Below are 17,580 nucleotides of genomic sequence, written 5' to 3' on the forward strand. Positions count from 1 at the left end.
GAATATATAATATATTTTAACAAATTTCAAAGATGAGGAATATGGGATTTATTGTTGATCAATGATGTTTTAGTGATCTTTGGTGGTTATAGATTTATATTAGATTTTTAATTTTAATAGATATATTAAACAGCATGAGTCCCGAAAAAAGCTCACAAAAATAGAATTGCATGGTAGATAACTTTGACTTTTGACTGCTATGAAAAACTGACAAAATAGTTGTGAAAAAAAAAAAAATGGCAACCTTATTTGAGCGCTTACGTCTTCAAGATAATCCAGAATTACATATTTGGAATTTTGATTTTTCTTTTTAGAACCAAGGAAATCCTACGACGACTTTAGGAACGACACAAAGGTAACTTTTGAATTGATTTGTTTAAAAAAAATTTAATTTCTTTTTTTTTTTTTTTTTTTTTTTTTTTTGACTAATCCTCATTTGCTTGAGTTTTCACCTATCATTCCAACATATGACAAAGCAAAGCGATAAGTTATTTATAAAATGAATTTTTAATTGTGTTTCACATAATCTTTTACTTTTAACGTTTTGTAAAATTCCCTGTAAAAGTACAGAATAGTTAACATTCAAATGCTCATAAACAACAAAAAAAAAAAATAACAGCAATACATAATCTATATAAAATACATCAAAATGAAATTCCCTTTACAGAACCATCATAGTTTTAATGTGATGAAATGATTTGTAAGATTTTATGGTTCTGAATTTTTTAGATGAGGACTAATAATCTTTATTTGAATTGTTTCGGCTACTGTTCTCATCTTGGTGGTTGTTTTCTTTTTGTTTTTTATATTTTTACTGTTTTTTTTCATAGCAAGATGATGATACAACCATTTTTCCAGCGACCTTATTAGCAACATTTCTTTATCTTCTCAGCAACAATATTTATCTTATCAGCAGCAATATTTATCCTATTTGGATTTTTCGTACTACTGTCCACACGTTGAGTGTTATTTATTTAATTACTCTCCTACCTTCTTCAGATGTATCTTGTCAAACTGTGGATGCTGCACAGAATTTCAAAGAAAACCCTTTATTCAATCCATGTAGCTCTTGTTCCGTTAGAGGTAGAAATCCTAAGTAATTCACAAGTGTATTCTTAGTATCGCTCATACTGAGGATTGAACATTCAACCTCCAGAAAAGTGTGACTAACAATTAAATCTGTCCAAGTAATTTATCCGTTAAAGCTTAAACCTGTACTTTATCCGTTGAAGCTTAAACCTGTACTTGTTTTTTGATGTATAATTTTACTAATTATCACTATAGATTACACACACATGCACACTCATACACACACACATGCACACCCATACACACACACATGCACACCCATACACACACACATGCACACCCATACAGACACATACACACACATGCACACCCATACACACCCATACACACACATACACACCCATACACATACACATATACACACACATACACACACATATACATACACACACACATATACACACATACATGCATACACATACACATATAAATTTTTTTTTCTTTTTTTTAACTTTATTATTAACTAGCAGGGCCGGTTGTAAAATGTGCTTAAATATGAGAGTTTTATTTATGCAGATTTCATATTTATCATTATAGAGTCAATTCTCTATTGATTATTATATTGTACACAATATAGAGTAGTGATTTCAAAAGTAAAAAAAAAAAAAATGACTTGGATGCCATCAGCTAGAATCGAAACAAAAACGTTTAGCTCTCCAGTCTTAGTTGTTACAGTTTAAGCTTTCATCAGACAGATAAGAAATAGTTAAAAATGAATCAATATGAACGTATAAATATATATTTGCACATGCGCGCAAGAGCACTTTACGTTAACGTACGCTTACAAAGTTTCTTTTGTGTTTTCGATTTTGACCTCTTAGCAGCTATTTTTACCGACTAAAAACCTATAAAAGAATGGTTCACAAAAAATGCAATCGTTTGATCTGCTTCGTGCTGCTCTGCAACCTTGCATCTTGGAGAAGATGCATTTTGAAAAAAAATGGAGACACACAAACAGACATAGTTTTATAAATTAGATTAATGATTTCCATACAAAGTCTGCTTAGTTTGTGATTGCCACCCAGCATATGTGCTGCTTTGAGTCGTCTTACTTCCACCATTATTGGTCCTAGATATGACCTTAAACTATATCCAGTGGTGAGGCCCCAGCTTGCGGGCTTTGGGGAGTGTGGAGCCACCCTTTAATTACCATTGCTCCCAAGTCCACTCTGACCTGAAGTGGTAGTACCTGTTAGGGTCCCAACTGTGGATTAAATAGAAACCGACTTGAAAACAACAAATATATTCTATTAAAAAAATTTTCTTCAAAATCTTTGGATTCGACATTAAATAACCCAAAAAGGGTTGATATGCCATAAAACAAAAACAACCAACCAACCAATCCACCATTATTCTGTCTATAATTTTTACTTCATCCTATAAAGATAGATGGTTGCCGTTTTCTCTCGATATGTAGTCATCCATGCCTGACCCGAGAAAGATTCCTGAATTCCTGAGTTCAACAGTTCAACAAGATGCATTTGAAGAAGGTCAGAGTTTACGTCAACCAACACATTGTGAAAATAACACAATAGATAAGAACAGTAGTCTGAATAATATGAATTGTAAGATTTTACTATAATCTAATATATAAAAGGCTATATGTATGTCTGTCTGTCTGTCTCCATATTTTCAAACTCTATCTCCTCCGAAACTAAAATTGGCAGGATGGCGCTAGGGTTCTCAAATGATTGGATTTTTTACGGACCATTCTTTTATGGGTCTTTAGCCGGTTAAAATAGTTTTTAAGGGGTCAAAATTTAAAAAATCGTTATAGATTTTGTGTATTTATCTTAGTTTATTTTTAATCAGTTCATATGTGTGTCATGTTGGTACAGTGGTAACGTCACCAGCTTTGAATACTACAGTTTCAGTTTCAATTCTAGCTGATGGCACCCAAATACGTTTTTTTTTTTTAACTTGAAATCACGACTCTATAAAAATATATACAAAATCTGGAAAAATTAAAATATCATATTTAAGCGTATTTTACGCCCAGGCAAAGCTGGGTGCTCCCCCTCCACTAGTGGTACAGGGTGACCCAAAAAAAAAACAGAGGACATTCAATTGTTTTTCTGAGCATTTTACACTCAACGGAGGAAAAAAGGCCAAAGACCCTAGTGTTTTGATGTGATGTTTTGAATATAATAAACTAGTTATGACCAAAGTTTCATTTCATTTGGACAAAACATTAAGAAACAGGGCCTAATTAGAGTTGGGGCCCGTTTTTTTGGTGGGGGGGGGGGTCACCCTGTATAAAACTTCTTACAAAATCATTAATTTTCCTCAGGTCAGGCATGGATGACCACATTAATTAAAAATGAAAACTAGAAAAGTTCATTTTAAAGCATTTTATATAAATTCTGTGTGCTTTTTGTGTTTTTGTTTACAGGTTTTTCAGTTTTAACTATTCTGTACTTTTACCAAATTCCATATGTACCAAATTAATCTCTCTTTCTGACAAACTGACTTTCTCTTTCCACACTATTTATCAGCTTATCTACTATCTCCACACTAACCTTCTTTCCTTTTGCATTATTTAGAATGTTTGAACTACTCTTTGTCATGCATATTAGCAGTCTGAATGATACAAATCATCAATTCTCATCTAAAAATTTCCAAAACGCAATATATATTTTGGTCACAACATTGTTTGGTTATGATTAACAATATGTTTTAAATACAGTAAAACTCCTTATATCTGGAATGCCACATATCCGGACTATCACATATATCCGGACTCTTAATGTTATGATATTTAGAAGGCCTTTTATGTTTATTTAAAATTTAGTGACATTGAAGAAATGGAAGCTAGCGAGAAAACCTGGACTGATATAGAAGAAGCTATTAAGAGAATTGTCAGTTTTATAGAAATGAGGCCAACAATTAGTTAGAACGATTGTAATAATGCATGCACAGTGCAAAATTATCTTGCTGAAAAAATTCAAGAAAAAATACAAATTGAAATGAGTATAAACTTGTGAATGCATCCTGTTATATAATTGATTAAAAACATGGAATTTACTTGAATTGCATACAGAGTTATGTTGAAATATTTAAAATATCTCATTATGTTAAATAAATTGCTTATTAACAATGTCAAACTGCAATTTAAACTGTTCTTTGGTTACATTCTTTGTTATTGTGTTAAACAATACATTTTTTTAAACCCAAAAGCATAAAGAAATAAATGTTAAATTTCAATTTGATGTTATTTCTATTTTTATTATTTTAAAAAATTCCTCATATTCCATCTTGTTATACCAACTCCTCATACCTGGTCTTTTTTTATACCAACTTCTCATGACTCAAATTATTTTGCTACAAACTCCACATATCCAATTTTTTATTTTACCAATTCATCATATCCAATATTTTTATTTTACCAAGTCATAATATCTGGATTTTTTATTTTACCAATTCATCATATCCAATATTTTTATTTTACCAATTCATCATATCCAATATTTTTATTTTACCAATTCATCATATCCAATATTTTTATTTTACCAATTCATCATATCCGATATTTTTATTTTACCAATTCATCATATCCGATATTTTTATTTTACCAATTCATAATATCCAATATTTTTATTTTACCAATTCATCATATCCAATATTTTTATTTTACAAATTCCTAATATCCAATATTTTTATTTTACAAATTCATCATATCAAATATTTTTATTTTACCAATTCATGATATCCAATATTTTTTATTTTACGAATTCATGATATCCAATATTTTTATTTTACCAATTCATGATATCCAATATTTTTATTTTACCAATTGATCATATCCAATATTTTTATTTTACCAATTGATCATATCCAATATTTTTATTTTACCAATTCATCATATCCAATATTTTTATTTTACCAATTCATCATATCCAATATTTTTATTTTACCAATTCATCATATACAATATTTTTATTTTACCAATTCATCATATACAATCACGAGGTTGTTTGCTCAGCAACCGAAAAGGCTAACATGCTTGCCAGTCGGTTTGCCTCAAACTCCACACTGGACCCTTCGAACCACCCCCTACCTCAATTTCCTATGCGGACAGACGCCATGCTAGACGATCTGAAAATCACCCCCTGCTCAGGTGCATGCTATCATAAAAAACCTTGACACTTCAAAAGCATGTGGACCCGATCTCATCCCAGCTGTGCTATTAAAAAAGTGCTCAGCCGAAGTAGCTTCAAACTCTACAACAAATGCCTTAATGAATCTTGCTTTCCGGGCTGTTGGAAAACTGCGTCTGTGGTACCAGTATTCAAGAATTCTGGCGAAAGAACTGACCCATTAAATTATCGCCCTATTAGCCTCCTCCCACTTTTTGCCAAAATATTTGAGACCTTAATTAACCATGCTCTAGTCCAGCACCTTACAGATGCTAAACTTCTGACCGACCAACAATATGGATTTAGACAAGCCTGTTCCACAGCAGACATCCTCACTGTAATCTCTGAACGCATATACCATTCACTGGACAAAGCGGTAGAGGGCAGAGCGGTAGCTCTAGATATATCTAAGGCTTTTGACAGGGTATGGCATGAGGGTCTCCTCAGGAAGATTAGATCATACGGTATCACTGGAAGAATACTTAATATAATTAAATCCTTCTTAGATAAGAGAAAAATCCAGGTTGTTCTTGACGGTCGTACATCTAAACAATATGATATAAATGCGGGAGTGCCCCAGGATTCTATCCTTGAACCTCTACTGTTCCTGATATTCATAAATGACCTCCCCGACAAAATTGCCTCTGAGATGGGTATATATGCTGAAGACACCACACTCTATAGCAGGCACGACAGGAAAACAAATGAACATATATCTGAAGTAATGGCAGAAACACTAGAGGATGACCTCCAATCAGTAGTGGAATGGGGACAAAAATGGATGGTCACGTTCAATGCCGCCAAGACTAAACTGGTTTAATAATTACAAGAAACCTTCTCTACCACCTATAGCAATGGCCAACGACTTCTTATCTGAGAGTACGTCTTTCAAGCTCCTTGGCCTAACGTTCACAGAAAACATGAGTTGGAACAATTACATTGAAGGCATTGCCAGGGCCGCTGCAAGGAAGGTGGGCTCTCTCTACCGTACTAGAAAACTACTAACACCCGAAAGTATCCTGTACCTCTATAAGGTCACCATTCGCCCATGTATGGAGTATTGCTGTCATATTTGGGCTCGTGCATCTGCTACTAGTCTCTCGCTCCTTGACAGGGTTCAAAAGAGCGTCGCAAATCTAATAGGCCCTGAACTGGCATCTAAGCTTCAGCCTCTGTCCCATCGACGAAACATTGCATCCCTCTGCCTGTTCTACAAGTATTTTAATGGTGAATGCTCTGATGAACTGCAAGCACTTGTGCCCCCACGACGTGAACACCCTCGACAGACCCGACAAGCTGCAAAATCCCACCCCCACACTGTAGAGATCCCTAGATGTAAAAGATCTTTCTACTCCGGTAGTTTCTTCCCCAAAACCGCTAGACTTTGGAATTCCATTCCAGGTCACTGCTTCCCCAACTGTACTGACATGCAGAAGTTCAAGTGCAACGTGAACAAACATCTTGCTGCCCAAATCCCTACATAGTACCCCAGTAGTTGTTTCCCCTGATAGTAGCCCCTACACCAAAGTGGAAATTTGCCTTGTTTGGGGTGAAAATGTAATAAAAAAAAATAAATAAATAAAAATATCCAATATTTTTATTTTACCAATTCATCATATCCAATATTTTCATTTTGCCAATTCATCATATCCAATATTTTTATTTTACCAATTGATCATATCCAATATTTTTATTTTACCAATTCATCATATCCAATATTTTTATTTTGCCAATTCATCATATCCAATATTTTTATTTTACCAATTGATCATATCCAATATTTTTATTTTGCCAATTCATCATATCCAATATTTTTATTTTACCAATTCATCATATCCAATATTTTTATTTTGCCAATTCATCATATCCAATATTTTTATTTTACCAATTCATGATATCCAATATTTTTATTTTACCAATTCATCATATCCAATATTTTTATTTTACCAATTCATCATATCCAATATTTTTATTTTACCAATTCATCATATCCAATATTTTTATTTTACCAATTCATCATATCCAATATTTTTATTTTACCAATTGATCATATCCAATATTTTTATTTTACCAATTGATCATATCCAATATTTTTATTTTACCAATTCATGATATCCAATATTTTTATTTTACCAATTCATCATATCCAATATTTTTATTTTACCAATTCATCATATCCAATATTTTTATTTTACCAATTCATGATATCCAATATTTTTATTTTACCAATTGATCATATCCAATATTTTTATTTTACCAATTCATGATATCCAATATTTTTATTTTACCAATTCATGATATCCAATATTTTTATTTTACCAATTCATCATATCCAATATTTTTATTTTACCAATTCATGATATCCAATATTTTTATTTTACCAATTGATCATATCCAATATTTTTATTTTGCCAATTCATGATATCCAATATTTTTATTTTACCAATTGATCATATCCAATATTTTTATTTTACCAATTCATCATATCCAATATTTTTATTTTACCAATTCATCATATCCAATATTTTTATTTTACCAATTGATCATATCCAATATTTTTATTTTACCAATTGATCATATCCAATATTTTTATTTTACCAATTCATCATATCCAATATTTTTATTTTACCAATTCATCATATCCAATATTTTTATTTTACCAATTCATGATATCCAATATTTTTATTTTACCAATTGATCATATCCAATATTTTTATTTTACCAATACCTAATATCCAATATTTTTATTTTACCAATACCTAATATCCAATATTTTTATTTTACCAATACCTAATATCCAATATTTTTATTTTACCAATACCTAATATCCAATTTTTTTATTTTACCAATACCTAATATTCAATATTTTTATTTTACCAATACCTAATATCCAATATTTTTATTTTACCAATACCTAATATCCAATATTTTTATTTTACCAATACCTAATATTCAATATTTTTATTTTACCAATACCTAATATCCAATATTTTTATTTTACCAATACCTAATATTCAATATTTTTATTTTACCAATTCATGATATCCAATATTTTTATTTTACCAATACCTAATATTCAATATTTTTATTTTACCAATACCTAATATTCAATATTTTTATTTTACCAATACCTAATATTCAATATTTTTATTTTACCAATACCTAATATCCAATATTTTTATTTTACCAATACCTAATATCCAATATTTTTATTTTACCAATACCTAATATCCAATATTTTTATTTTACCAATTCATGATATCCAATATTTTTATTTTACCAATACCTAATATTCAATATTTTTATTTTACCAATTCATGATATCCAATATTTTTATTTTACCAATACCTAATATCCAATATTTTTATTTTACCAATACCTAATATTCAATATTTTTATTTTACCAATACCTAATATCCAATATTTTTATTTTACCAATACCTAATATTCAATATTTTTATTTTACCAATACCTAATATCCAATATTTTTATTTTACCAATACCTAATATCCAATATTTTTATTTTACCAATACCTAATATTCAATATTTTTATTTTACCAATACCTAATATCCAATATTTTTATTTTACCAATACCTAATATTCAATATTTTTATTTTACCAATTCATGATATCCAATATTTTTATTTTAACAATTCATCATATCCAATATTTTTATTTTACCAATTCATCATATCCAATATTTTTATTTTAACAATTCATCAGATCCAATATTTTTATTTTACCAATTCATGATATCCAATATTTTTATTTTACCAATTCATTATATCCAATATTTTTATTTTATCAATTGATCATATCCAATATTTTTATTTTACCAATTGATCATATCCAATATTTTTATTTTATCAATTGATCATATCCAATATTTTTGTTTTACCAATACCTAATATCCAATATTTTTATTTTACCAATACCTAATATCCAATATTTTTATTTTACCAATACCTAATATTCAATATTTTTATTTTACCAATACCTAATATCCAATATTTTTATTTTACCAATACCTAATATTCAATATTTTTATTTTACCAATACCTAATATCCAATATTTTTATTTTACCAATACCTAATATCCAATTTTTTTATTTTACCAATTCATCATATCTAATATTTTTATTTTACTAATTCATCATACCCAATATTTTATTGTATTAATTCCTTATATCCAATTTTTTTTATTTTACCAATTCATCATATCCAATATTTTTATTTTACCATTTCTAATTTCCGGATTAATAAAAAAATTATTATAACAATCAGGACTGTTTTTTAACAATTCCTAATTTTTTTTTTTTTTTAATTTTTTTTTTTATTTTGTGGTCAGTTCCTCACACCCGGATTTTTTTATTTTACCACTTTCTCATATACGAATTTACGGATAATGTTGTGTGAATACATACTGTTTCAAGGCCTACCTTTCAAAAGCTTTTCCATGTATCGAGCCCCTCTTTGATGTGAGACTCCATTAACTGATTTGCATTTAAAAGAAATTAACACTTCAATATAATAAAAATTATTAGTTTTACAACATTATATATATATAATTTTTGTGTGTTATACATTTTTTATAGATATTTTGGGAATTTTCTAGTATTTATTTTGAGTGATATATTTTTTTTTTTACTTCATGTATATATAATCTATAAAAATTGTTTTTATATATGCTTTTTATCATGACTAACAATCCAAAAAAAGTTTTAAATGAATGCTTATTTAAACGCTTCTTAAGTCTATAAAAAATGCTTTAAATTGTGTCACCTGTTGTATTTATCTTTCTTAAAAAATCTTTTTGATTTTTTTTTTCTCTTAATAAAAAAAGAGAATTCATACAGTAATCACTTCTCAAAAAATCTGTAATTTTATGTAAAAACATGCACACAAAACAAAACAACAAAAAAAAGCAACAAACAATTTAATTTTTTTCTGTTACTTGCTGCTCTTTTTCTGGACGATAGCAGCTTCCGCGACTCTCGCCTGTTTTCTGCAATTGCTGAAAATCACCAACCATTTACTCACTGGTAAGCATGCTTAATCACGAAACAAAATATGAGTAAGAAAATAAGTGAATGATCCCAGATAAAGACAATATCCCCCAAAAAGTTGATGCAGCCAATTTTTATTATTACCATTTTTTTTTTTTAATTTTATTCCTTAACACCTTTTTTCTCTTCACTGATCATATTTCAAATGTGCGTTAAAATATTTTTGTAGAATTGACCATCATATCAAAATGTCAGTTATATAGCAACTTTTATTCAATGAAATGTTTACAGCGAGTATTACGTTTTCCTTCCTCTAATCAGAGTTAAGCTGGCTTTTTCAAATCATGAAGTTTTTGAAGAATTTGAAATTCATAACCTGCCCCCAGTTGAACATACGATTTTTTTTCTTTTTCTTTTTTGATGACTTAATTCTTGAAAAAAATTTTTTTTTCTTTTTTCTTCTTTTTTCTCTTTTTTTACATGGAGGTGTTGCCATTCTCTCAAATACAATACCTGGTATTACTACATTGTTACCCATTTGGTATTGATTAGACTCAACGTTGCTTAACTCTGGTGATCTAACCTAAATTGTTTTATCAAAATGATTTTACCATATTACATTTTAATAATTCTGAAGAACACTTGTCATAATAGTAGTTATAGAAAAGACTGAGACTAGCAAAATCAAATTGTGAGAGAGAGGGAAAGAGAGAGGTTGGGGAAAAATACACAACTTGATATTTAGTGGAAACAAAATATATTGAAAAAAAAATAAATAAATACAGCAAATACAGAAAAATGGCTGTGCATTAGTCCAACTACTAAGTGTGCATAACTTGTGCATAATGTCGAAGTACATTCTTCTGGTCTTTACAGTAGAAGGAAGAGTTCATTGTTATCCGTTAGTTGGGCACCACAACAATGAAATGGATATAAGATTTTTATTTCCTTTGGTAACAGTTATGTGTTAACTTTGGTTATCTAACCTGAACTGTGAAGAGTTGAGTAAAGCAGGATATTGTATACTTCTGGCTCGTGGTGAGCTCATTACAAAATACCAATGGCTGCGCCTGTGTTTAATGTATTTATAGAAATCAGGGGATGTCACTCTGATTTCTTGTCCAGGGAAGATCACTCTGGTTGTCTCCTACTGTCAAGGACAGATAACTTTTATACCTATACAAACTGGTGTATCAAAATGATTATACCATATTACGCTTTTGTTAAATAAATCGTCGTCCCATAAGGATCCGAAAGAAGGACATAACTCTGTAATGAGTAGCAACAAAATATATCGAACAGAAAACCAAATACGACAAATAAAGAGTCCGGTTGTACGTCAGTGTCACTATGCCAAGTATGCATGACATGCATAATTTGTGCACTATCACCAAGAGACATATTCTACTGGTCTTTATAGTAAGTGGGAGATTTTATTGTATCTGTAGAGTAGACACACCGCAACAGTAACTAAAAACCGGATCATCATCTATATAATTATGGTACTGCAGTAATAATATTCGTGAAACTAATGAAGACAAAACTTAAATCTGCATGATAGACAGTACTATAAAGTCAAACGATTTCCTTGTATATCATTGCTAAGTGATTCAACCACTTGCCTCGATAAACATATTTTCGTTTACATCCACGCTCCTAGTTTGACGATGTCTCACTCCTGCAGTTCGATCCAGAAGATTTCTCATCAGTTATGCTACATTCAGTCAAATCGCTTCTTACAAACCAAAGCTAAGCCTTCCTTAGTTTATTACGCTTCCTAGTGTTTGCGGTATTCAGGCATGTTATGGAGTTGACGCAAGAGGTTGCACGTTGTACACGGCCAAACCATCTGAGATACCAAATGCGCAAGGCATCCAAAAACCAATTAATATCAAATTCATGATGAAGTAGTTTCTCTAATTTGCTGCTACACATCCCACTAATCATCATGCAGTTATTACGCAGATTCAAGTGATGATATCTTTATTTTCCAGTAAAGAAATTCATTTGTAATAATCGTTTCTTTATTTATCAAGACAATTAAGATTTTCAAGCATCTTTTGAATCCGCAAGATCAATGACTCATTAGAAAAGTATCTATAAAATATTGAAAACTTAAAAAAAACAAAATGATTCCTGTAGATTTTTTTTTTCTTTTGTCCATTTATTTATTCCAATATATATAGTCTGTTTGTCCATTCTACTTTTTCTCAGAAACTATGAGGCTGATCTGGCTGAAATTTTGCATGTACCTTCATTATGATGAAGTGCAGCAAACTAACTATTGTGGTATCCATTCGAAGCAGAGTAAGGGGTTAATAAAGCTTAGTATTTAATGCAAAAAGTAATACAAACCATATTCAACCATCAATTTGGCATAAACCACACATTCTAAGTCAACAGACTGACTTTTGCCCACTTTTAACAGGTAAAAAATCTAAAATATATATAATTTTCAAAAAGTTTAGATGAGATAAGTCATCGGTATCAAACCTGATAATAGGGAACCGTTTTAGATCTCCCTATATCGTTCTCTTCAGCTGATAATAAAGAGACGAGTAGTGACTGAAGAGAGCTTGATATGGGGATCAAAAACGGTCCTCTGTTATCAGGTTTGAAACCGACGGTACCGATGACTTATCTAAATTTTCTGAAAATAAAAATATTAATAATATGCTCCTATTTTGAAATTTTCTTTACAATCGAGCACTCTGCTGGAATCTTTTTCCAAAATATAACTAAGCATATATATCACTTTTCTAGGATGTTGATATGATGGCAAATGTTTTTTATGTATGACTATATTTAAGCATGTTTGAAATATGAAATTTGGTAAGCCTTTTTTTTTTTTTTCTTTTTTTTTTTTAAATTTTCATAACTTTTTAATTTATCAGTTCTTTTAAAATTTAATTTTTTTCTATTAATTTTTGTCTTCAGAGAATGAGTTTTCTCACTTTGGACATATTTCTATTATCCACTCTTAAAATTAAAATGAAAAACCGCAAATCTTGTGGGTTTTTAAGTGTTTTACATTTAAATGTTTAAATTTTGCTTGTCCTGTTAACACCAATAATATATTTCTTTATTTCTTTTTTTTTATATCTCTATATATATATATTTGTCCAACCCACACTGATGAATCAAATAATTGGCACTATATTATGTAATATTCCATCACCTTCTCCTAATGCATAATTCTCAATGAATGCTCCCATGAACTTTTTGCCTAGTTCTTCACTGTTTACCTTCTTCCATATACTTAACAATCACACAGGCACAACTGTTTTTTTAAAATCATTTTACATTCACCAGTGTTTGATCTACATATCAATCTAAAAACGCCTACCTAATCAGAAGCACATGAGTTGTACTTCACTTCAGTTTCTTTAAAAATATACTTATTCTTGCCCGGAAGATTTTTAAAATGAAAACTTTTTAAAATTATGACCTAAAAAGTAAAAATCAGCTTATGTCATTGATAAAAAAAAAAAAAAATCCATTTTTACTCTATCTATTTTAGTTATGAGATAAGCAATTATATATATTTTTTCGAATAAATAACTTATTAATTTCTTAAGAATTATTTCACTAGCATAACAGGAGGTAAAAAAATCTTTTAAAACAACAATATAAACTGTTGTTTTACTGTAATGATACAATTGGCAGACAGCACCATTCATAAATGATCGTTATTTCTAATAAAGGAAATAACTTTTATTTTAACTTCAATATAGGAGTTATCTTCCTAATAGATAAGGACCTGAAACCGTTCATAATGGTATAATTTATCCTTCAAAGAGAAAGAGGATAAAATCCAAGCTCCTTGATTAAAACATTTTATTAGTCCGAATTTGTCCATATTAAATCATATTTTAAAAAAGAGTGTATGGTACTTGTACAGAATAAGGACTGTGTTATCGTCAGATTTTTTCAGGTTTATGTAAAATGCTGAAAAGTTCCGAAATGCTGAGATAATGAAATCGCAACAGCCAATGTCATTTAAGAAAACATTTATTTGCTTTATTAGTTTATTATAAGAAAAAAACTAAATCATTATCTTGATTTAAGTAAAAAAAATCACGTATAAAAAAAATCAAACAATTTTTGTTTGTTGATTCAAAAAATAAATATTTATTCATGAAACGAGTTTTTTTTTTTTCTGGATTTGAATTTTAATTTTCTGAAAGTTTCATAACAATTGTCCAGTAATTATTCATTGTATTTTCTTTGTAATAATAAAAAAAAAAAAAACATTGTTTCCATTTAATTTTATTCCAGTTATCTTTGTAATAACACAAATAATATTTTTCATTGAAAAAATTGACGAGCGTTTGCAGGAAAAAAAAAATCACTAAACTTTCATTCAGTACCTTCCGACATTTTATGTAAACTGCCCGGAAAATTCTGATGTTAGAACGGTCCTTAAATACCACAAAAAATAAAATTAAAATAAATATTTTTTGAATCAGATACATCAATAAAGTGGTTTTAAAATATAAAAAGGCAAAACTTATTATTTATAAGAATTGACGTTACAGTAGAACTTTGGTATACGGGATTAAAAGTTAGTAACAAAATACAGTACAGTATATAATACACATGTATATAATCAAATAACATTATAAATAACATCATAAGGCAGGGCAAATACTGTAGCCAGGGGCCAGAAAAACATTGTATTCCACATCATAACCTGAAAAAAACGTATCCTAAGGCCACCGTCTCCTACGGTTCTACTATATTTCTTTTTTTTTTTACTCATGTTCACCCCTTACAAAGCATATCGCCACTTGGACATAAGGGGCTACTATTTGGGGCCATGTCTAGGCAAGATTAACAAGATATTTGTTTAGCCAGGGAAGCAGGCAGCAGGAAGGGAATTCCAAAGTCTAGCTGTTCGAGGGAAGAAACTATTAGAATAGTAAGTTTTCTGGCATTTAGGGACAACAACAGTGAAAGGGTGACATCTTATTGCTAAGCAGGTTTGTCAGGGATATGTATGTCGAGGGGGTACAAGTGAAACAAATTCATCAGAACATATTCCATTAAAATATTTGTAAAACAGGCACAGTGATGCAACATTGCGGCGATGAGACGGGGGTTTGAGCTTAGTTGATAAAATGGGACCGATTAGATTGACAACTCTTTGTTGGACTTTATCTAAGAGGGAGAGACTAGTGGTAGATGCACCAGCCCAGATGTGGCAACAATACTCCATACATGGGCGAATGGTGGCCTTGTGAAAGTACAGGATACTCTCAGGCATGAGTAATCTTCTAGCTCGATAGAGGGAACCCACTTTCTTTGCAGCAGCCTTAGCAATGTCCTCTATGTATTTGTTCCAGTTCATGTTGCCTGCAGATATTAAGCCGAGGAGTTTGAAGTTTCCATACGGTTTCTTATTGATCATCCCAATTATATAAATTTTGTGTTGATTTGTTCGTTTTTTTTTAATATGGATAAACTAGGAGAAAATATGATTTTAATACAAAAAAAATGACTGTGCTCATAAAATGTTTGAAACAAAAGCTTCTTATTGTATTCTCTTATTATAATTGAGCTCTAGTAAATAGAAAATACTATTGAGCTTTGTGTGCGTGTGTAAGTTCCTCATAGGTTCTGAAATGACTGAGCCTATCTTTTGCAAATTTCACACAAAAATAATTTATATTTCTGGCGGTGTTCTTAGATATGTTTTGTACAGAAATTAATCTGATAAGTATCGAAAAACTCTGATCCTAAAATTAGTCTTTCTTTCTTACAGATAAAAATGAAATTTTATAGATGAATATTTTACATTACACTGGCCAAGGGAGATAATTCTCAGCAAATCAAGGGAAATTCAATTTCCAGCAAATCATTTCTTCTTAAAAAAACACAGGATTATTGTCATCTGGAAATATAGCTCAGTGGTAGAGCATTCGACTACAGATCGAATGGTCCCCTGTTCAAGCTCGGATGTACCTCACCATTTTATTCTAATTTTTTTCTTATTAATTAGTTCAATTTACAATAAAAGAAGTACCATTTAAAATTGCTGCAAACCATTTCTTTGTTTGCATATTTTAAAACTAAACATTAATCAGAAGTGACATTTCCAGGGCATTCATCATCAAATCCAAATATCAGCTAACATGATATTGGAAACAACATTAACATTATTTTTATTTCTTTTTGCAGGCAAATTATTCCTCGTAATATATAATAATCAATAGAGAATTAATTCCATAATAATAAATACATAATCTGCATAAATTAAAATATCATGTTTAAGCATATTATACGATCGGGTAATGCTGGGTTGCCAGCTAGTGTGTGTGTGTGTATTTATAAAAGTTTATTTTTGAAATATTGTTAATTTCAATGTATACCGTTTTCATTTAACGGGTGGAGACTGTTATGATAAAAACGGAATCACCGTTAGTTTCGAGTGAAGCTCAATGTATCTATTTTATAGTTGCAGAGCATGTAGAGTACAAAACTTAATCATGTACAAAATTAACTTTCTGTTGGTAACATCGAATGGAAATAACATCTGACGAATTGATGAGGATAGGAGACTTTTATGAACACATAAAATCATAAAATTGCCATCCCATTAACGAAACGGCTGTAATGAAGAAATCCAATATGAAATAAACAAAAGTTACAAAAAAGAATAAATGTAAGTCTTTGAATTTCAACAAAGTTTTGTACTAATATATATATATATATATATATATATATATATATATATATATATATATATATGTTCACGACTTTTGCTGGTTCAAACACTCTAGATTGTCTAATGTATTTGCCCGAATTCGGCGTTTAATTTTTAATTCCATTGGCAATCGTTTGATAGCCATGAGGTAAAGGCTTAGCAAATGGAGCAAAAGATGGTTTCATGGCTGGGTTTGAATTTCATGACCGGCAAGAATTGTCAGCCCCTACACTGATGATAGCATAAGCATAAGACACTAGTGTCTGTAGGCATAAAGAATAATCGTTTCATTATATATATATATATATATACAAGCAAAAGTACCCGTCGTTGACTGGGTTCAAAAACAGCCTACAGAAAATGGACTCTGATTTATAAAAGTATGATAGGTTATGAAAAGGAAGGGTTGTAAAGAGATAGCTTCGAATTTGGGGGTATCAAAACCAAAGCAAAATATGATGAAAGTAAAAATAAAACAGATAAACCCCATAATTTATCATACCATACCTGTTCACACTGAAACACTTATCACAATATTCTGTGGATCTATATTAAAAAACCTTGTTAAACTTTGTGACATATTTCCATTCTATGGAGGTCAGGCGTGAACGAACACCCCATAATTTTATTATACCATATTT

General features: G+C 30.0%; 1 protein-coding gene across 7 annotated transcripts in view; it reads left to right on the forward strand.

The window, feature by feature from the left end:
* The window catches only part of LOC145258144 (protein PRRC1-A-like), a 108,236-nt gene that overhangs the window by 54,904 nt on the left and 35,752 nt on the right, over window positions 1-17,580 (forward strand). For 4 of the 7 annotated variants that reach the window (XM_080115930.1, XM_080115929.1, XM_080115928.1 and 1 more), the window contains exons 4-5: window positions 315-355; window positions 10,207-10,269. In XM_080115930.1, coding sequence (XP_079972056.1) covers window positions 315-355; window positions 10,207-10,269 — 104 coding nt within the window. The remainder of the gene's footprint in view (window positions 1-314; window positions 356-10,206; window positions 10,270-17,580) is intronic. The other 3 variants (XM_080115934.1, XM_080115933.1, XM_080115931.1) reach the window with 1 other exon arrangement.

The sequence above is a fragment of the Euprymna scolopes genome, chromosome 33, assembly GCF_053919585.1.
Source record: "Euprymna scolopes isolate OS-2025 chromosome 33, ASM5391958v1, whole genome shotgun sequence".
Classification (NCBI taxonomy): Eukaryota; Metazoa; Mollusca; class Cephalopoda; order Sepiida; family Sepiolidae; genus Euprymna; species Euprymna scolopes.